The 21574-nt window shown below is 36.6% G+C and overlaps 1 protein-coding gene across 1 annotated transcript in view; it reads right to left on the minus strand.

Annotated features, from left to right (window-relative positions):
- DNAH7 (dynein axonemal heavy chain 7) overlaps positions 1-21574 on the minus strand; it is a 332081-nt gene that overhangs the window by 178298 nt on the left and 132209 nt on the right. The window contains exons 20-24 of the mRNA XM_030802541.1: positions 17446-17639; positions 15423-15621; positions 7291-7431; positions 4436-4648; positions 2922-3031 (exon numbers count right to left, since the gene is read on the minus strand). Coding sequence (XP_030658401.1) covers positions 2922-3031; positions 4436-4648; positions 7291-7431; positions 15423-15621; positions 17446-17639 — 857 coding nt within the window. The remainder of the gene's footprint in view (positions 1-2921; positions 3032-4435; positions 4649-7290; positions 7432-15422; positions 15622-17445; positions 17640-21574) is intronic.

A 21574-nucleotide genomic window follows, 5' to 3' on the forward strand; every position in this document is an offset into this window, starting at 1 on the left:
TCCCAGCTACTCAGGAGGCTGAGGCAGGAGAACCACTTGCACCAGGGAGTCGGAGGTTGCAGTGAGCTGAGATCACGCAACTTGGCGACAGAGGGACTTTGTCTTAAAAAAAAAAAAAAAGATGTTAATGGGAGAAACTCGGTGGGATAGAGAGAGGTTAGGAATTCTCTGTACTTTCTGCATAATTTTTCTGTAAATCTAAAATTACTCTTTAAAAAGTCTTTTTCTTTTTTAAACATAGTCTTGCTCTGTCACCCAGGCTGGCATGCAGTGGCACAGTCTCGGCTCACTGCAGCCTCCATCTCCTGGGTTCAAGTGATTCTTCTACCTCAGCCTCCTGAGTAGCTGGGACTACAGACGCACACCACCCCACCCAGCTAATTTTTATATTTTTAGTAGAGATGGGTTTTCACCATATTGGCCAGACTGGTCTCAAATTCCTGGGCTCAAATGATCCATCCACCTCATCCTCCCAAAGTGCTGGGATCACAGGCATGAGCCACCATACCAGGCCAAAAAGTCTACTTTTTTAAAGGAAGAGAATTAAATAAATACATTTAATTCAATTAAATCAGTAGGGCTTACTGTGTGCCTACATGTGAAGAACTGAGAAAGAGTTGAGGACAAAGCTAGGTATTTATAGAGATGACTGGGTTGATAAATAGCCACTGTCATTTCCTGAGATGGGACTAGGGGAGGCTGAGTGAATTTGGGAGGTAAAATGGTATATTTGCTTTCAGAAGAAATGTAAATGTAAGTATCTATGAGATATCAAATGGAAATATCAAGTAGGCTTGTGTATGGCAAGCTTATAGGAGAGACCTTGGCCAGAGGTACAGATATGGGGTCTTCAAGATGTAGGCCATTAAAGCATGGGACTGGATAAGAATATTCAGAAAACCACAAGGCATGAGACAAATCACTACATGAAAACAGAACTCTCAAAAACTCAGTGTTTCTAGCCCATTCTCATGGATCAATATTGTGATAATGACCATACTGCCAAAAGCAATCTACAGATTCAATGCAATTCCCACATCAAAATGCCATGGTCATACTTCACAGAACCAGAAAAAAAATCCTAAAATTCATATGGAAGCAAAAAAGAGCCTGCCTAGCCAAAGCAAAACTAAGCAAAAAGAACAAATCTGGAGGTATCACATTACCCAACTTCAAACTACACTATAAGGCTATAGTTACCAAAACAGCATGGTACTAGTATAAAAATAGGCACATAGACCAATGGAACAGAACAGAGAACCCAGAAATAAAGCCAAATACTTTCAGCCAACTGATCTTCAACAAAGCCAGCAAAAACGTAAAGTGGGGAAAGGACACACTATTCAACAAATGTGCTGGGATAACTGGCAAGCCATATGTAGAAGAATGAAACTGGATCCTCAGCTCTCACCTTATATAAAAATCAACTCAAGATGGATCAAAGACTTAAATCTAAGACCTGAAACCATAAAAATTCTGTAAGATAACAATGGAAAAATCCTTCTAGACATTGGCTTAGGCAAAGAGTTCATGACCAGGAACCCAAAAGTAAATGCAACAAAAACAAAGATAAATAGATGGGACTTAATTAAACTACAAAGCTTCTGCACAGCAAAAGAAATAATCAGCAGAGTAAACAGACAACCCACAGAGTGGGAGAAAATATTTGCAAAGTATGCATCTGACAAAGAATATCCAGAATCTATGAGGAACTCAAATCTGCAAGAAAAAAACAACTAATCCCACAAAAAGTGGGTTAAGGACATGAATAGGCAATTCTCAAAAGAAGATATACAAATGGCCAACAAATATATGAAAAAATGCTCAATGTCACTAATGATCAGGGAAATGCAAATCAAAACCACGATGTGATACCACTTTATTCCTGCAAGAATGGTCATAATTTTAAAATTAAAAAAATAGATGTTGGCGTGGATGTGGTGAAAGTGGAACACTTTTACATCATTGGTAGGAATGTAAACTACTACAACCAGTATGGAAAACAATGTGGAGACTCCTTAAAGAACTAAAAGTAGATCTACCATTTGATCAAGCAATCCCGTTCCTGGGTATCTACCCAGAGGAAAAGATGTCATTGTATGGAAAAGACACTTGCACACAAATGTTTATAGCAGCACAATTTGCAACTGCAAAAATATGGAACCAGCCCAAATGCCCATGAATCAACAAGTGGATAAAGAAAATATGGTGTACACACACACACACACACACACCATGGAATACTACTCAGCCATAAAAAGGAAGGAAATGATAACATTCACAGCAACCTGGATGGAGTTGAAGACTGTTACTCTAAGTGAAGTAACTCAGGAATGGAAAACCAAACATCATATGTTCTCACTTAAAAGTGGGAGCTAAGCTATGAGGACACAAGGCCTAATAATGCACAATGGACTTTAGGGACTTGGGGAGAAGGGTGGGAGTGGGGTGCAGGATAAAAGACTACACACTGGGTACAGTGGACATTGCTCAGGTGATGAGTGCACCAGAATCTCAGAAATCACCACTAAAGAACTTATCCAGGTAACCAAACACCACCTGTTCCCCATAAACCTACTGAAATAATAAAAATATCAATTTTAAAAAGAAAATTCGGTGTTTCAAGGGAACAATAAAATGACTCAAATGATCCAAGGAAAAGTCAGAAAGTTTCAGGAAGAAAGGAGGGATGGACAGTGTCAACAACAAGTGACACCTACTAATACTTAGAGCCCTAGTATTGAGAGGAGGAAGCCAGCAGAGAAAGAGAAAATGAAGACAAACCTGAGAGGAAAATTAAGGGTCTAAGAAAAAATAACACAGGCTAAATTAACAGTATGACAATTCGGTATTTTTAAATAGATAGTGGTATAGGGTCAGTGAAAGTTATTTCCAATAGATCCTTAAATTAAAGGGTTTACCTGTAACATCTATCCGTGAGTGGTGTAATAACCAGCCTCGGGGAATTACCCAGATATTCATATCCATATCGCAAACCAGCATTGATCATTTTTGTTTCTAAATGATTTTCCTAGGATAAATCAGATAAAATGAAGTTAAACAACAAAATTGTAAATAATATGAAATCTCAAGCTCTTTAATATGCAATAACCATAATATACACATCTTTAAATTTCACTTTTCAGGTGTCATTTGATTCCACGGCAGAATTAAATATCTAGTTTCCATGGATGAATAATTGAAGTCACTGGCTTTAATTTTTCCCATAAAATATTTTAGTATTTGTCCCTTACCTCTTCCATATTTTTAATCATTTTGTGTTAACGATAGAGTAGATATTACTCATCATTTAACAGATGAAGAAATTGATGCTTAAAGAGAATAAGTAACTTCCCCGAGGTTATACATCTGATAACAGGAGGATCTGGCATCTGAAATGATTCTGCCATCTGAGCTTCTAGCTCAGTACTAAATACACTGCCCCTCAATTTCTTTCCCAGGACGCTAGTTCTCACTTCTTCTCTCCTCCCACCCCATAGCTTCCAAGACTTCCACAAAAGCCTATATGATGAAAACTATGCACCTGTCTCTGCCCACACCCAACAGGCCCTATCTTGCCCACTTTACTAACTGTTCCTGCCCTGCTTGCATTCCCCATCATGACTACCATCACCAACCACCTGGATGTCCTGGTAAAAACCATGTTTCTGGCTTCTTCAACTGTTCAATTAGAGGAACTTTTTTTTTTTTTTTTTCTGAGACAGGGTCTCACTCTGTCACCCAGGCTGGAGTGCAGTGGCGCAATCTCAGCTCACTGCAACCTCTGCCTCCTGGGATTCAAGCAATTCTCCCACCTCAGTCCTCAAGTAGCTGGGGCTACAAGCACACCCCACCACGTGCCCAGCTAATTTTTGTATTTTTAGTAGAGACGGGGTTTCACCATGTTGGCCAGGCTGGTCTTGAACTCCTGACCTCAAGTGATCTGCCTGCCTTGGCCTCCCAAAGTGCCAGGATTACAGGCATGAGTCACCATGCCCAGCAATGAGAAGAAACTTTAATGACTAAATCAGACTGGAAGAGTTTGATTTATACATCCTTTAGACGCATCAGGAACCTAAAAACACAATTTTTTAAACTGACTAGTCCCAACATTTTGCAGATTGAGCAAGCCTAGCAACTCATTTAAAATGAGTAATTTTTGACAATTACTCATGATTTTCGTGTATCTATATATGTATATATGTTTATATATAACTATACATTTGTATATAGATAAGGATACGGATATCAATACAGATGATACAGTTACCAGCAGCTTAATCTTCAATATAAAGAAATGCTTATTTGGGTATAGTCTGCCATCAGCAAAAGATCCCAGATTACTGCTACTATTTCCCATGTGAGCAAGCAAGCACAAATTTAAAACTACGAGCTGAAATTGCTGTGTAATATAACATTCAGTGATATCACTTACTTGCCAATAGTACCTAAGCTGACTTAACCATTCAAAGTCAGAGTCATCACTAATATTTTTTTTAACAAGTGATGAGAGGACATCTCTAGCATGGACATCCAGTACCACAAGTGCTCCCAGAGTTACGCGATTCTGCTTGGACAATTTGCCACGCACCAAAGTGACAATATCATCAATTTGTCTGTTACATGTTTCCAAGTATTGCTCAAGAGCCTGAAAAAAAAGAAAATATGATTTTCCAATGTGATCAAAATTATTTTGAACAAAACATTCTGAACTAGTATATATACAGATTATTCTCTGCATTTTGATCACAACTTTCCATGTAACACAATTTAAAAATAATTTGTTTTTCTGACTACAAAGATACTAGGTAAACAAGACCAATCAGGCCACGTATAACAGATATATATAATTTGTGTCTACTCACTATCCTTTCCTTTTCTATTTCTTCTCTATGTGGTTTTGCTGGAGCTGTCAATCATATTGCCCACTCTCCATGGCAATATGAAGGAGGGGATGTGTGACTAAACCAGAGCCAATCATAGTTCTTCCTGGGGAATGCTATATAGATTGAGAGAAAAAGTGCTCTTCACTAGGCTTGGTAGGCTGTGGATATGCCAATCTAAAGTAACTACAAGCTGTCTTCTGCTCTACAGAATAAAGCCTACCAGAGCCAATAGAGACAGAAAGCAACAACAAAAGACAGACCACAGCTGGGTGTGGTGGTCTATAATCCCAGCACTTTGGGAGGCCAAGGTGGGCGGATCACTTGAAGTCAGGAGTTTGGGACTAGCCTGGCCAACATGGTGAAACCCCATCTCTACCAAAAATATAAAAAGTTAGCTGGGTGTGGTGGCATGTGCCTGTGATCCCAGCTACTCCGGAGGCTGAGGCAGGAGAATAGCTTGAACCTGGGAGGTGGAGGTTGCAGTAAGCCAAGATCATGCCATTGCACTCCAACCTGGGTGACAGAGCGAGACTTCGTCTCAAAAAAAAATAAAAAATAAAAATAAAAAAAAGAGACAGAGAGAGAGAGCAAGAGAGAGACCACAGCACAATACAGCCTTGAGGTCCTGATTCCGACTGCTCCTGTTTAGATCCTATGAGCCCCTCTAGTCCTCTCACATAAGCTTTCTGAAAGGGGTTTGTGCTTCTTGAAATATAAAAATGCTAATAAACAAAACATTGAACATATCAGTTTATAATAAGCTAAAGCCAGTTCTGAAGACCAGGCTTGCTTCTCTTTTCTGGTAGATAAATCTAATGAGTAAGTTAAAAAAGACAAAAATAAAATTATAGTCAACAAAAAACACTGTGCTTAAGAGACGTACCAATATGCTCCAGTGGCTGCTTTTTCTACTTTAAAAACATTTAATAAAACTGTGCACCAAGGAGTTTATTTCACTCTGTTACAGCCATTGCTAAGTGGCAGCAATGAAACTAAAAGTGAAGGTTCCCAAGAATGAGAAAAAGTTTAAAAGACAGAGATGAGGACTGCAAGTTGTTTCCCCAAGGGGCACTTTTCTTGTTTCCTGAAATACTTCATCTTTTTTTATTATTATTTTTAAGAAAGATCAGTTTTCAAAGGTTTGGTGCCTAAACACTATTTCATTTCTATTATTTACATGGTTAATTTGCTATTAATTTTCTTCTTCAGTAGCAAAAAATAAACTTCTGTCCCACCCATGTTCAACCACAAGCAGGGAGATCCCAGGAGGCTGCACGTCCCTGGTGGCCCACCTTGGAGAAATCCCTCTGAGTGCGGTGGTTGGTGAGTGGCAGCTTAAAAGTAGAAAGACAAAATGAATTCTCTGGAGTCACTGAGGAAAAAGGAAAAATACACATGGGGAGAGACACCCAAGGGCCCAAAAGTAAACTCAGGGGCTTACTGCTATTAGGGATACTCTTATGCCCCAATGCCCTGCTTTTCATGTAGAAAGACCTTTTCCTGAAAACCCTTGACTTCCTGTTCTACACCCTATTGCTTCTTGTAGAGGAGAAGTAGGTGGCCTGTTGGTAAGTTGGAGTGAATTAAACATGTGCCACTCAGTCCCTGACTCTTTGGAATCTGTCTACAGAGAACATGCATCCTTCTCAAACCCCTGTTCAACAATACCTTAAAGTTAAAGACATTTCAAATTCCATGTCAAAAACATATTTAACAATCATGATTTTAAAATGCAGATCTATATTTGCTAGGTTCCAGTTGACCCCTCAGTCAACTGAAAGTTGACTCGCTTAAAATCCTATCTCAATGATAGAACTGCTGCAATGAATGTAATTTTAGTTTTTCATTAACAGTTACAATCTAACTAATATTAAATTAATATATCCAATATTAGAATATTTACATACTTAATACTAGGCATCATTTAAACATTCACAATTATTATGTACTCAAAATCAATACATTAGAAATAAAAACAGTCACAGTAAGTCAACTGGAGCCTTATCTATATAGGGTAGTTTTACTCAAGGTATAAAAGAGAATACTGTTACTTTATTTCCTGCTAATCTTTACGAGTCCCATTATCACTTTCTTAGTCCCACTATCACTCTATTTTTAAAGGCATAAAATGTATATAAAAACAAGATTGAGGTTCAAGTATCATTGACTTTTATATATTGTGAATAAACATGATTTAAACATAAATTTTGAAATTATTGGTATAAATTTTTCCTACATATTTGTTATGTGCAATTTTTATTTAAAAAATCTGTAATTTGGCTTGTGGCATAAAGTAGATTTTTAAGTGAACTGTATTTATTTTAGTTTTTAAAATAAGTGTATTCTGGCAATAATACTATTGAAAAAATGCTTAAAAAAAACCTGAGGGTTAATAAAAGCTTACCTTTATCCCCATTGGAATAGCTGTTTGTACTTCTTTCGTCCAAAAGATTTGGGATACACAGAGAACAGTCTGTCCAGGCCAATCCCTTACCCAGTTAATTCGTTCATATTTTGTATAGGCAAAAATTGCATCTCCAATTACCTAATCAAAAAAGAATATGCTAAATATTAACCATTTCCTGAACAAGTTATACAATTGAGAGCTAAACCCTAAACTAGATTAACTCATACTGCTCAATGTTTTACAACATTCTTAGGTATTTATGCAAGACTGACTTAAACCATGTGATTACAACTATTTATATTCAACTTTAATCACATATCTATGGGCAAGGCAAACATCTTACATAACATTTTATTTTCCTGATGTACTATCGATTTGTGTGAACCACATGGTATCAAATATTCATTTGAATAATTTCAGCCAAAGACATCCTAGATACATTTGGATTGAACAAGCATGAGCAATTTTACTGCAAAATACAAATTCAAATAATTCCAAAATGAGATCCATCAAATTTATAGATGATTTTCTTTTAATTTAATCAGATCTCCACTTAGCCATATGCCTGTACACATGCAGACCTGGGCATCACACAATCTTTCTCAAGTTACTCCTGTGTTTCCAGGCCTCACTCCCTCTCAATCCTGTAGTCTGAAGCCCAAGGCAATGATGACAGAGACAGATGTACAATTCATTCATGGAGAGTTGAGGGCTGTAAAGTCAGGAAGTCTAATTTTGTACTTCACTACCTATGTTCAGTGGACTGATACATCTACTTTTTCTACCAGCCATCGGTGGGAAACACACTAGTCTGTTACATGCATCAACCAAAAATAGTGATGTCTGTGAGGTGGTATGTATTTTAATGTTTGAATTTCAGAAAAGGTTTCTTAGATTTTTCTGAGAAATATCTCAGGATGGTTAAACCATTCTGGATTTCTAGTCTTGCTGGGATATTTATAGAATGGAACAATGATAAAGGGCAGAGTGCTAGGTGTTGATAATAAAGACATTTTTAAGAGCAGAAGAAGCCACGGAAAGGGCAGGTGAAAATGGACAGCTGAGGGATGAGAGAAGCAAATAAATGAATAAATAAACAAATAAATAAATAAGAAAGGCGCAGCTGAGAAATGCCAAGAAGTTAGAGAAAAAATGTGCTCTAGGAGGACACTGTGGGGAGAACAAGAGAAAGACATTGAAATCTGGATCACAAAAAGGGATTTCTATATAGTTAGATGAGGAGAAAAATGATTATATAAAGTTCCACAAATTATATGTAAAGTCTATTATTATATCTATGTTTACCATATTATATATGATATATATATATAGAGAGAATATATATATGTAGTGGCCTTTCAAGCATGCAAACACACATAGCACAACACAGTAACACACATATCTCCTATTTGTAGAATTGTATACTGCACTTGCTTGCATATTTTGTCAACACAAACTTATTCAGGAAGATTTTTAAAAGATACTTATTTTCTACATCACATTTTTTAAACTTTATTTTTTGTATTTTTCAACTTTTATTTTAGATACAGGGGGTATATGTGCAGGTTTGTTATATGGGCATATTGCACCAAGGTAGTGGGCATAGTGCCCAATAGTTAGTTTTTAAATTCATGCTCCCCTTTCTTCTCTCCCCATCTAGAGGTCTAAAGTGTCTATTGTTGCCATGTTTATGTCCATGTGTGCTCAATGTTTAGCTCCCACTTATAAGTGAGAACACGTGGTATTTGGTTTTCTGTTCCTGTGTTGATTTGTTTAGGATTAAAGGATTATGGAGTCCAGCTCCATCTATGTTGCTACAAAGGACATGATTCCATTCTTTTTTATGCCTGCATATCCTATACGACTTCTTGCCACCCTATCTTAATGCTCTGAAATGGCAACCAAAATATTTTCTCCAAGTACTTTGACAATCAAAATTAAAAGAGTAGTTGAAATATTATCAGGTATACATAAAATAATGACTTATTACTCTATACTACACCAATTAGCAAATCATGTGAGCCAATTCAATGCTGCTAAAGAGTGGCCAAAGTGGAATGTATTAATATTGCCAATGGTTACAAAAACAGTAACACTATGTGTCAATATTTATCAATGCCTATGAAAACTCATCTTCTTTGGCCCAGTAAACCTACACATGGGCCATTATCATACAAAAATTAAAATTCAAAGAAACCAGATATATGCATAAGTACATTCATTGTAACATAATTCAAATAGGGAGAAAATCAGACCTGTCCAAAAGATTTTACATTTTCTGGAAAATATTGTGTAGGCAAGCATTAAAGCCATATTTAAGAGAAAGAAACATTAAGAAGAGAAAGAAACAGTGATAACACTGAACATTTAGATTCCAATGAATTTTTCCAACACATTTGTGGGAGAGTCTGACACATTAATTTAAATATAAATTAATTGGAAGTCCTAGACAGAGCGATCAGGCAAGAGAAAGAAATAAAAGGTATCCAAATAGGAAAAGAAGAAGTCAAACAATCCCTCTTCACTGGCAATATGATTCTATACCTAGAAAACCTCAAAGACCCCACCAAAAGACTCCTGAAGCTGATAAATGACTTCAGTAAAGTTTCATGATACAAAATCAACGTACAAAAATCGGTAACGTTTCTATACCCCAATAAAGTTCAAGCTGAGAACCAAATCAAGAATGCAATCCCATTCACAATAGCCACAAACAAAAACAAAATACCTAGGAATTCATCTAACCATGGAGGTGAAAGATCTCTACAAGGAGAACTACAAAATACTACTGAAAGAAATCACAGATGACACAAACAGAAAAATATTCCATGCTCATGGATTTGAAAAATCAGTATCATTAAAATGTTCATACTGCCCAAAGCAACCTACAAATTCAACACTATTCCTATCAAACTACCAACATCATTTTTCACAGAACTGGAAAAAATCATTCTAAAATTCACATGGAACCACAAGAGCCTGAATAGCCTAAGAAATTCTAAGCAAAAAGAACAAAGCCAGAAGCAATACATTAGCCAACTTCAAAGTATATTATAAGGCTATCATATCCAACACAGCACGGTATGTGTACAAAAACAGGCACACAGACTAATGGAACAAAATAGGGAGCCCAGAAATAAAGTTGCACACCTATACCCATCTGCTCTTTGACAGAGTCAACAAAAATAAGCAGTGGAGAAAGGACTCCCTATTCAATAAATGGTGCTTAAATAGCTGGCTAGCCATATGAAGAAGAATGAAACTTTACCCCCTAACTTTCAACATATATAAAAATTAACTCAAGATGGGTTAATATTTAAAGGTAAGACTACAAACTATAAGAATCCTAGAAGAAAACCTAGGACACACCATTCTAGACACTGGCCTTGGGAAAGAATTTATGACTAAGTTCTCAAAAGCAATTGCACCAAAAACAAAAATTGACAAGTGGGAACTAATTATACTGAAGAGCTTTGGCACAGCAAAAGAAACTATCAACAGAGTAAACAGCCAACCTATAGACTGTGAGAAAACATTCACAAACTATGCATCTGACCAAGGTCTAATATCCAGATTCTATAAGGAACTTAAACAACTGAACAAGCAAAAAACAACCCAATTAAAAAATGGGCAGCAGGCCAGGTGCAGTGGCTCACGCCTGTAATCCCAACACTTTGGGAGGTCAAGGCAGGCGGATCACGATGTCAAGAGATTGAGACCATCCTGGCCAACACGGTGAAACCCCGTCTCTACTAAACATACAAAAATTAGCTGTGCATGGTGGCACACGCCTGTAGTCCCAGCCACTCAGGAGCAGAGGCAGGAGAATTGCTTGAATCCAGGAGATGGAGGTTGCAGTGAGAAGAGACTGCACCACTGCACTCCAGCCTGGTGACAGAGCGAGACTCCGTCTCAAAAAAAGAAAAGAAAATGAGCAGCAGACATGAATAGATACTTCTCCAAAGAAGACATACTAGTGGCCAATAAACATGAAAAATGCTCCACATCACTAATCATCAGAAAATATAAATCAATACCAAAATGAGATACCATCTCACCCCACTCAGAATGGCTATTACTAAAAAGTCAAAAAACAAAAAATGCTGATAAGGCTGCAGAGAACAGGGAAGGCTTATACACTATTGGTGGGATTGTAAGTTAGTTCCAAACTGCGGAAAACAGTTTGGAGATTTCTCAAAGAACTTAAAACAGAACTACCATTCAACCCAGCAACCACATTACTGAGTATATATCCACAAGAAAATAAATTGTTCTGCCAAAAAGACACATATACTCATATGTTCACTGGAGCAGTATTCACAATAGCAAAGACATGGAATCAACCTAGGTGCCACCAATGGTGGCCTGGATTAAGAAAATGTGACAAATACACACCATATAATACTATGCAGCCACAAAAATAATGAAATTATGTTCTTTGCAGCAACATGGATGCAGCTGGAGACCATTATCCTAAGCAATTTAACACAGGAACAGAAAATCAAATACCACATGTTCCCACTTATAAGTAAGTGGAAACTAAACCTTAGGTACTCATGGTCACAGATGGGAATGGCAACAATAGACACTGGGGACTACTACAGGAGGAGGAAGAGAGGGGTCAAGATTGATATACTATTGGGTACTATGCTCAGTACCTGGGTGAGGGATCAATCACTCCTCAAACCTCAGAATCACACGATATATCTATGTAACAAACCTGCACATGTACCCCTGAATCTAAAAGATATTTTAAAAAATAAAAATTTAGCTGCATAAATGTCTTCTTTTGAGAAGTGTCTGTTTATATCCTTCACCCACTTGTTGATGGGGTTGTTTTTTTCTTGTAAATGTGTTTGAGTTCATTGTAGATTCTGGATATTAGCCCTTTGTCAGATGAGTAGATTGCAAAAGTTTTCTCCCATTCTGTAGGTTGCCTGTTCACTCTGATGGTAGTTTCTTTTGCTGTGCAGAAGCTCTTTAGTTTAATTAGATCCCATTTGTCAATTTTGGCTTTTGTTGCCATTGCTTTTGGTGTTTTAGACATGAAGTCCTTGCCCATGTCTATGTCCTGAATAGTATTGCCTAGGTTTTCTTCTAGGGTTTTTATGGTTTTAGGTCTAACATTTAAGTCTTTAATCCATCTTGAATTAATTTTTGTATAAGGTGTAAGGAAGGGATCCAGTTTCAGCTTTCTACATATGGATAGCCAGTTTTCCCAGCACCATTTATTAAATAGGGAATCCTTTCCCCATTGCTTGTTTTTGTCAGGTTTGCCAAAGATCAGATAGTTATAGATGTGTGGCATTATTTCTGAGGGCTCTGTTCTGTTCCATTGGTCTATATCTCTGTTTTGGTACCAGTACCATGCTGTTTTGGTTACTGTAGCCTTGTAGTATAGTTTGAAGTCAGGTATTGTGATGCCTCCAGCTTTATTCTTTGGGCTTAGGATTGGCTTGGCAATGCGGGCTCTTTTTTGGTTCCATATGAACTTTAAAGTAGTTTTTTCCAATTCTGTGAAGAAAGTCATTGGTAGTTTGATGGAGATGGCATTGAATCTATAAATTACCTTGGGCAGTATGGCCATTTTCACGATATTGATTCTTCCTACCCATGAGCATGGAATGTTCTTCCATTTGTTTGTATCTTCTTTTATTTCATTGAGCAGTGGTTTGTAGTTCTCCTTGAAGAGGTCCTTCACATCCCTTGTAAGTTGGATTCCTAGGTATTTGAAGCAATTGTGAATGGGAGTTCACTCATGATTTGGCTGTTTGTCTGTTATTGGTGTATAAGAATGCTTGTGATTTTTGTACATTGATTTTGTATCCTGAGACTTTGCTGAAGTTCCTTATCAGCTTAAGGAGATTGTGGGCTGAGATGGTGGGGTTTTCTAGATATACAATCATGTCATCTGCAAACAGGGTCTTTTCCTACTTGAATACCCTTTATTTTCTTCTCCTGCCTGATTGCCCTGGCCAGAACTTCCAACACTATGTTGAATAGGAGTGGTGAGAGAGGGCATCCCTGTCTTGTGCCAGTTTTCAAAGGGAATGCTTCCAGTTTTTGCCCATTCAGTATGATATTGGCTGTGGGTCTGTCATAGATAGCTCTTATTATTTTGAGATACATCCCATCAATACCTACTTTATTGAGAGTTTTTAGCATGAAGGGTTGTTGAATTTTGTCAAAGGCCTTTTGTGCATCTATTGAGATAATCATGTGGTTTTTGTCTTTGGTTCTGTTTATATGCTGGATTATGTTTATTGATTTTCGTATGTTGAACCAGCCTTGCATCCCACGGATTAAGCCTACTTGATCATGGTGGATAAGCCTTTTGATGTGCTGCTGGATTCGGTTTGCCAGTATTTTACTGAGGATTTTTGCATCAATGTTCATCAGGGATATTGGTTTAAAATTCTTTTTTTGTTGTGTCTCTGCCAGGCTTTGGTATCAGGATGATGCTGGCCTCATAAAATGAGTTAGGGAGGATTCCCTCTTTTTCTATTGATTGGAATAGTTTCAGAAGGAATGGTACCAGCTCCTCCTTGTACCTCTGGTAGAATTTGGCTGTGAATCCATCTGGTCCTGGACTTTTTTTGGTTGGTAAGCTATTAATTATTGCCTCAATTTCAGAGCCTGTTATTGGTCTATTCAGAGATTCAACTTCTTCAAAAGACACATGAAAAAACGCTCATCATCACTGGCCATCACAGAAATGCAAATCAAAACCACAATGAGATACCATCTCACACCAGTTAGAATGGCAATCATTAAAAAGTCAGGAAACAACAGGTGCTGGAGAGGATGTGGAGCAATAGGAACACTTTTACACTGTTGGTGAGACTGTAAACTAGTTCAACTATTGTGGAAGTCAGTGTGGCGATTCCTCAGGGATCTAGAACTAGAAATACCATTTGACCCAGCCATCCCATTACTGGGTATATACCCAAAGGATTATAAATCATGCTGCTATAAAGACATATGCACACTTATGTTTATTGTGGCACTATTCACAACAGCAAAGACTTGGAACCAACCCAAATGTCCAACAATGATAGACTGGATTAAGAAAATGTGGCACATATACACCATGGAATACTATGCAGCCATAAAAAATGATGAGTTCATGTCCTTTGTAGGGACATGGATGAAACTTGAAACCATCATTCTCAACAAACTATCCCAAGGACAAAAAAACCAAACACCACATGTTCTCACTCATAGGTGGGAATTGAAAAATAAGAACACATGGACACAGGAAGGGGAACATCACACACCAGGGCCTGTTGTGGGGTGGGGAGTAGGGGGAGGGATAGCATTAGGAGATATACCTGACGTAAATGACGAGTTAGTGGGTGCAGCACACCAACATGGCACATGTATACATAAGTAACAAACCTGCATGTTGTGCACATGTACCCTAAAAGTTAAAGTATAATAAAAAATAAAAAATAAAATAAAAATTTTAAATTAATTATACTCCCCTTCCGTTCCTTTGCTCCATCATTATTTTTATTCTTGACTAAAAACTTGAATGCTAAGCTCACATTATAGTAAAAAAATCTGAGTGCTCAATCTTTATTTATTGGTGTGCCTTGAAATTCTCTACTAACAAAAGTAATCACAAATGATTGAGGTGACAGTATGTTTTATGAAATGTGGAAAATATGAAGTTGCTATTAATTGTAGGAAGCACACATTATTTTCTAACATTTTGTATGCATTTTATATATACACCAAACAAAAAGATAGATTCATACATGTCAAGGAGATTGATGTGATCATGTAGAGAGGTGCTTCCAAGGCAAGACTAAAGATAGATTGCACAGAACAAAGTGTATCTAATTAATGATGAAAGCACTAGCATGTGGCCACAAGAAATGAAAAGATGCATTACTCAAACCCAAGTGTTTTGTTGTATGGATGGTATTTTGTCCCACTTTTCCAGTGAGTCACTACAAAATTACTATCATAGAGCATCTCTTTGCCTTCAAGTTATCTATCACATTTGAATTGGTAATTCCATGTCTCCATTTCTGTTTAAATAACAGTACATTTATCAATGTATATTTCTAATAACATTCATATTCTAACATCCTTTTCTAAAAATCAAAAGTATAATTGGCTACCTTGTGGATGGAGTTAATCATAACTCTCTCTAATTCAACCAACCACTTCTCCACTTGACCTCTGGCTTTGGCTGTTGAAACAATCTCTATGAGTTCTACAACCTCTCCTTCGCTGCTCTTCATGTGAGTAATGTCTAAAGTTTCCGTAAATTCTACCTTTGCAATTCCTTCAAAACATTTCTTCAAGTGAGGTTGCACCCTGTCAGGAAAAACATTTTTAAGATAATTAACCAAGTTAAAACAATTCCTTACATTCCAGTGTTCTTCGTTTAAAGTTCATAAATGTGCAGTGTTAGACCTGTGCTAGGTGCTGCTGGGAATGAAATGCTGTGCAAAAACCAGAAACCCCCCCAAACAAACAAACAAACAAACAACACAAGCTCTGCCTACATGCATTATATAGTCCATTGAGATGTCAGTATTAACTGAATAATCACAAAACATCTGTAAAATTACAATTATAGTAAGAGCTACAGAGACAACCACGAGGCTCTGTCTTCAATACAATGAATTAAAAGATGCTAAAGGTAACATAAGGAGAAAACCAATCTTGACTAACAGATAAATACATCAATCTGAAGAACCTTCAAATGCACAAAAGTAGCCATTTCAACTGGGATCTTCAGAGACTGCTTGAAAATTGTGGACTACGTTTAGTAACTTAGGTACTTTACAGTTTACTAAATCAACTGCGTTGACAGTATCCAACTATTAGTCTATTCAATGTAATACAGATGGGACTGACACAACTCGTCTTTTGGCACACTACCAATAACCCATTGCATTCATCTTTCAAATGGGCAAAAAGAAGCAGAGTATAAAAACTCAGATAGAAATCTGAGTCTAAATTTACCTTTTGTTTAGATTACATATCCCCTACTTTGAAGGCACAAGTTACAAAATTAACAAATTTGTTTAACAACTTTCTATTCACTGTTTATATCAGATGCTCTTCTAAGGATTGGGGAATCAGCAGTGGGAAAAAAATAGTAGAAAAATCTCTACCATGGTGGAGCTTATATTCTGCTAGAGGAAGACATGCCATTAACAAATAAGTAAATTACAGAGTAGGCCAGATGATAACAAGTATGCAGAAGGAAAATGAGGCAAGGAAAGTAAGTCCAGGAAAGAGGGCAAGTTGAGCATGGAGGGAGCTGCCTCTTTAAATATAGTAGTCAGGGAGGGCCTCCCTGAATGACAGATGTTTAACCAGATTTCCACAAAGACTTATAGGAGGTAAAGGAAGAAATGTGATGGACATTTGGGTAAGGAGCATCTCAGGCAAGAGAACAGTACACTGAGAAAGGAGGCTGCCCCTTTAACCAGGGCATTGCAAAAAGGCTAGTGGACTGCATGCAGAGTGAGCAAGAAGACTACTAGGAGATGAATAGGAATGATAACAGGGGAAGGATAATCTGTGTGGGGCATCGCAAACCATCATGAGAGCAGTGGCTTTTATTCTGAATGTGCTGTGAAAGAGTCATGTTCTGAAAAATCTGTAAGATGTGATAAGTTAAGAAATCTGGCCAGGCGCGGTGGCTCACACCTGTAATCCCAGCATTTTGGGAGGCCAAGAAGGGTGGATCACTTGAGATCGGGAGTTCAAGACCAGCCTGGCCAACATGGTGAAACCCCATCTTTACTAAAAATACCAAAATTAGCTGGGCATGGTGGCGCACGCCTGTAATCCCAGCTACTCGGGAAGCTGAGGCAGGAGAATCACTTGAACCTGGGAGGCGGAGGTAGCAGTGAGCCAAGGTCCGCCATTGCACTCAGCCTGGGAAACAAGAGTGAAACTCCATCTCAAAAACAAACAAACAAAAAAAGAAAACGATTCCACGGTTCATTCAGTGATACTAGTTACATTCTTAATAATTATCCAAAGTTGATTATATAATACTTGGAACATTCTCATAGAAAAATTATTATATAAACATGATTATATAGTTATGTTCTACTTTGTTCTAAAAATTAAGTTTAAGCAGATAAATTTAGTCATGTATTCTACATGTAAATTACTTACCTAGTGGGATCTTTAGTCTCAGAGAGTATCTCAAGAAGTTCATCATTGGACAAAAAAAAGAATCTGGGGAAAAAGAGGCGTTTCTTTTCCAAATATTCATTAAGTCCTTTGAGAATGAGCTCCAAAAGTTCATTAGATTTTTTCAGCCTTTCCAGCATTCTGTCAATGGTTACAACTGTCAGAACATGTTTATCCTAAAAATAAAAATAAAAAACACTCAATTCAAAAATGTTAGATACTAACTCTATTTATATTCATATTATATTTGAGATTATATGTTTGTAATCAAACAAAGGTTATGTAAATTTTAAGGGGAGTATTTGTTTTTTAAAAGTAGTCTTGCATATTCTAGGTCTACTTGGCCTCTCTCTTTGATTCTGTAAAAGTCACATTGATTTAATCCTCAGCCCTGTTCATAACGATTCTCATTCTAAGTTGAGAAGTGTAAGAAACAGAAAATGAGAGAGAGAACGCTGCCTGAACTCACAAGAAGGCAGTGGAAACAAACTGGTATGAGATATTTTCTTTTGTCTTTTATTCCTTGAGGAAAAGAATTCTAAACAATAAGTCATCATTATAATTATTATTTTGAATTTGTTATGAATAATAATAACATAACAGAATCCCTGTTGTATAACTACAGAAAAAAGTAAGGGTTGAGGAAATGAGGAAGAAAGTTTTCTAAGAAGATCTTACATTGTAAACAATGACCCTTGGAACTACTTTATAACACTTCTTGCTGAAGGACTCAAGTTCAAGGTGTGCTCTTCCTGAACTCTCTAGAGACCGACTGTTCCACCTTTAAGGCATGGTGAACATTCTCCCTTGAAAGTGTCACTGTGAGCTGTTTGCTTTAAGGTGATTCAAACACAATCAAATATTTTTAAAAGAGCTTTCTTTTATCCTATGTATTCAAAATAAGAATTATAACCAAAAGCTGATCTTAAAGAACTCATATTTTTAAAAAAGTAAAGAGTTTATTGATTTCTCAAAATATCCAAACAGTAACCACTGAGTTTACGAAAATCTTTAGAAATACATATAAAAATACAGCCTAGATATAGTTGAAATAGAATTCTTTTTAGTTTTTTTTTTCTTTAACACATGGCTGATGTCATCTGGGTCTATTCTTGGTCTTATAATTCCAAAGTCAGTGTTCACCATTGACACCATTGACAATGTAAGGAAAGTTCTTTACTTAATAAGCTTGAAGGTGTTGAAAAAACAAAAAAGGTGCTAACACAACAGAGATTTCAATAGCCAAGTAGCACACCTCATGAAAATACACCAGACATTTATTAATGTAACAGGGCATTTTAGAAAATTTATATGAAATTAAATCAAGAATACTGTTAAAAACTAAATATTAAATTTCAAGATTAACTAATCAGATATTTTTGATATTTAGCCATGACTGAGAGATAACCAAAAATGTAAGCAGTAAATTTTTTCCTATAGGAATTTTATTCGATTGCAGGAGTCTCTAAAGTATGTTTTTGCGAACATACTTTAAATGTGTCTGAAAAGGAAAGATATAATTTTTGCTTTTTTTGGATTACAACAATGCAATTTGGAAACAGCAATTTGATCAAAGAAAATAATTATCATTATTGTTTTCTCAATAAAACATGAATATATAAATCATGTAATATAATTAGATCAACTTATCTTTAAAGGTGCATAATTTTTAAAAGGAATTTTATTATGCTTCTTTTATGTTTCAAATAGACATTCACACACACACACACACACACACACACACAGACACACACAGCATAACAGACTCAGGCCATCTTGTCTGCCTAAATCCAAGTATCAAAATAGTGTTCTTAGAGTGCCACCTTCTGGAAAAGTATGCCTGTATTTGTTTGGGGGAAAAAAGCTGAATTGTGGCTAATAAATGTAAAAAATTCCTTTCACACATGAACAGTATTTGTTATTCTCAACCAAAAATTTATTGCAATGTTTCCATTCTTAATCTAAGATTTGAAAGCTAAAAACTCAGTTATTTAAACCAGTATATTCCTTTTGCTAAATATTATAATTGCCAAAATAACAAACAAACAACAACAAACCATGGAAAGAGCATTCAGGTAAAATTTTTTTTTATTATTGAATTTCCAGGGTCAAACCTATTTAACCAGATTAGCTTAGTAACTCTGAACCAAATATGCTACTTTTAAATGAACATAGGCAATAATCTATGTATCTTTGTATATGGACTTAAGATTTTAAAATAAAAGTAATCATCTTATGACTGGCAACTCAACTACCTTCACTCTCTCTCCCAGTGAGAAGACGAACATAATAAAGACTGTATCAGATAAAGAAAGGGGCCCAAGTTGAACAGACCTGGTGTCTGTCCACACTCTATTCCCTACTACCTGTGTGACCTTAGATCATTTGCTTAATCTGAGTCCCTTTTTTATTATCTTGAAAATGGGGATAAGAGCCCTCTCTCAAATTGGTATGAGGACTAAATCAGATAATGTATTTGAAGTGACTAATATGGTGTCTAAAACACACAGATACTTGAGGCGACCCTTTTACTCCCCCTTTCCTTCTCCTCACCCCAAAACTGTCTGTCGGAAAGAATGCAGGGGGGGCGAAGGATTGACTCTGGTGAAAGGGGAAAATGAAGCATTTACATCAATCCATGTTTTATGGAGTTAAAATGAACATTTTATAATCTTCCATCCTTCAAGAAAGGTATTTATCATAGTAAAATAACACTGACTTTAAATTCCTCTAAGGATCGCCATCAAATCCTGGTACAGAGTCAGCATTCCATGTTGAGTGTTTGAGTGAATGCAGGTTGAACTACACCTGGGCTCATACAGGGAAACTCAAGGAATGTACAAGCCTCCATGTCATAGAAGGCTGGTACTTCATAGCTATGTCCTCAGAACATAGCAATAAGATGTTGTAACAGGAAGCTACTAGAAATTTGAATCTTAGTATGACTTCTTTTACACTTTAATTACTTTCTGACTCCTGCAGGGGAAGAAATGAATTATTAATTGTCATTTTTTTGGTTAAAAGAACACCGACTGACAATTTTTAAGTGTCTTCTTTTACTTCGCAACCACCCACCAATCTCAGCTCTAGTTACAATCTACTAGGTTTACATTTCTAAACCAAATGAATGTGATATCAGGGGCCCGAAACTTTGAGTATATAGAGAGCTTTCTCATTTCTGCTACTGGGAAGCTTCATAGAAAATATGGTTTTGTCACTGCTCAAGGAAATAAGAGAGAACACAAACAAATGGAAAAAAATTCCATGCTCATGGATAGGAAGAATCAATATCATGAAACTGACCATAGTAATTTATAGATTCAATGCTATTCTCATCAAGCTACCATTGACTTTCTTTGCAGAATTAGAAGAAAATACTTTAAATTTTATATGGAACCAAAAAAGAGCCCTGATAGCCAAGACGATCCTAATCAAAAAGAACAAAGCAGGAGGCATCACACTACCTGACTTCAAACTATACTACAAGGCTACAGTAACCAAAACAGCATGGTACTGGTACCAAAACAGAGATATAGACCAATGGAACAGAATAGAGACCTCAGAAATCACACCACACATCTACAACCATCTGATCTTTGACAAACCTGACAAAAACAAGCAATTGGGAAAAAAATCCCTGTTTAACAAATGATGCTGGGAAAACTGGCTAGTCATATGCAGAAAACAGAAACTGGACCCCTTCCTTACACCTTACACAAAAATTAACTCAAGATTGGTTAAAGACTTAATTGTAAAACTTAAAACCATAAAAACCCTAGAAAAAGAAAACCTAGGCAATACCATTCAGGATACAGGCATGGGCAAAGCCTTCATGACTAAAACACCAAAAGCAATGGCAACAAAAGCCAAAATTGACAAATGGGATATAATTAAACTAAAGAGCTTCTGCACAGCAAAATAAACTATCATCAGAGTGAACAGGAAACCTACAGAATGAGAGAACATTTTTGCAATCTATCCATTTGACAAAGGGCTAATATCCAGAATCTACAAGGAACTTAAGCCAATTAAAAAAATAACCAACCCCATCAAAAAGTAGGTGAAGGATATGAACATACACTTCTCAAAAGAAGACATTTATGTGGCCAAC

Source organism: Nomascus leucogenys, chromosome 22a (genome assembly GCF_006542625.1).
Source record: "Nomascus leucogenys isolate Asia chromosome 22a, Asia_NLE_v1, whole genome shotgun sequence".
In the NCBI taxonomy this organism is placed as follows: domain Eukaryota; kingdom Metazoa; phylum Chordata; class Mammalia; order Primates; family Hylobatidae; genus Nomascus; species Nomascus leucogenys.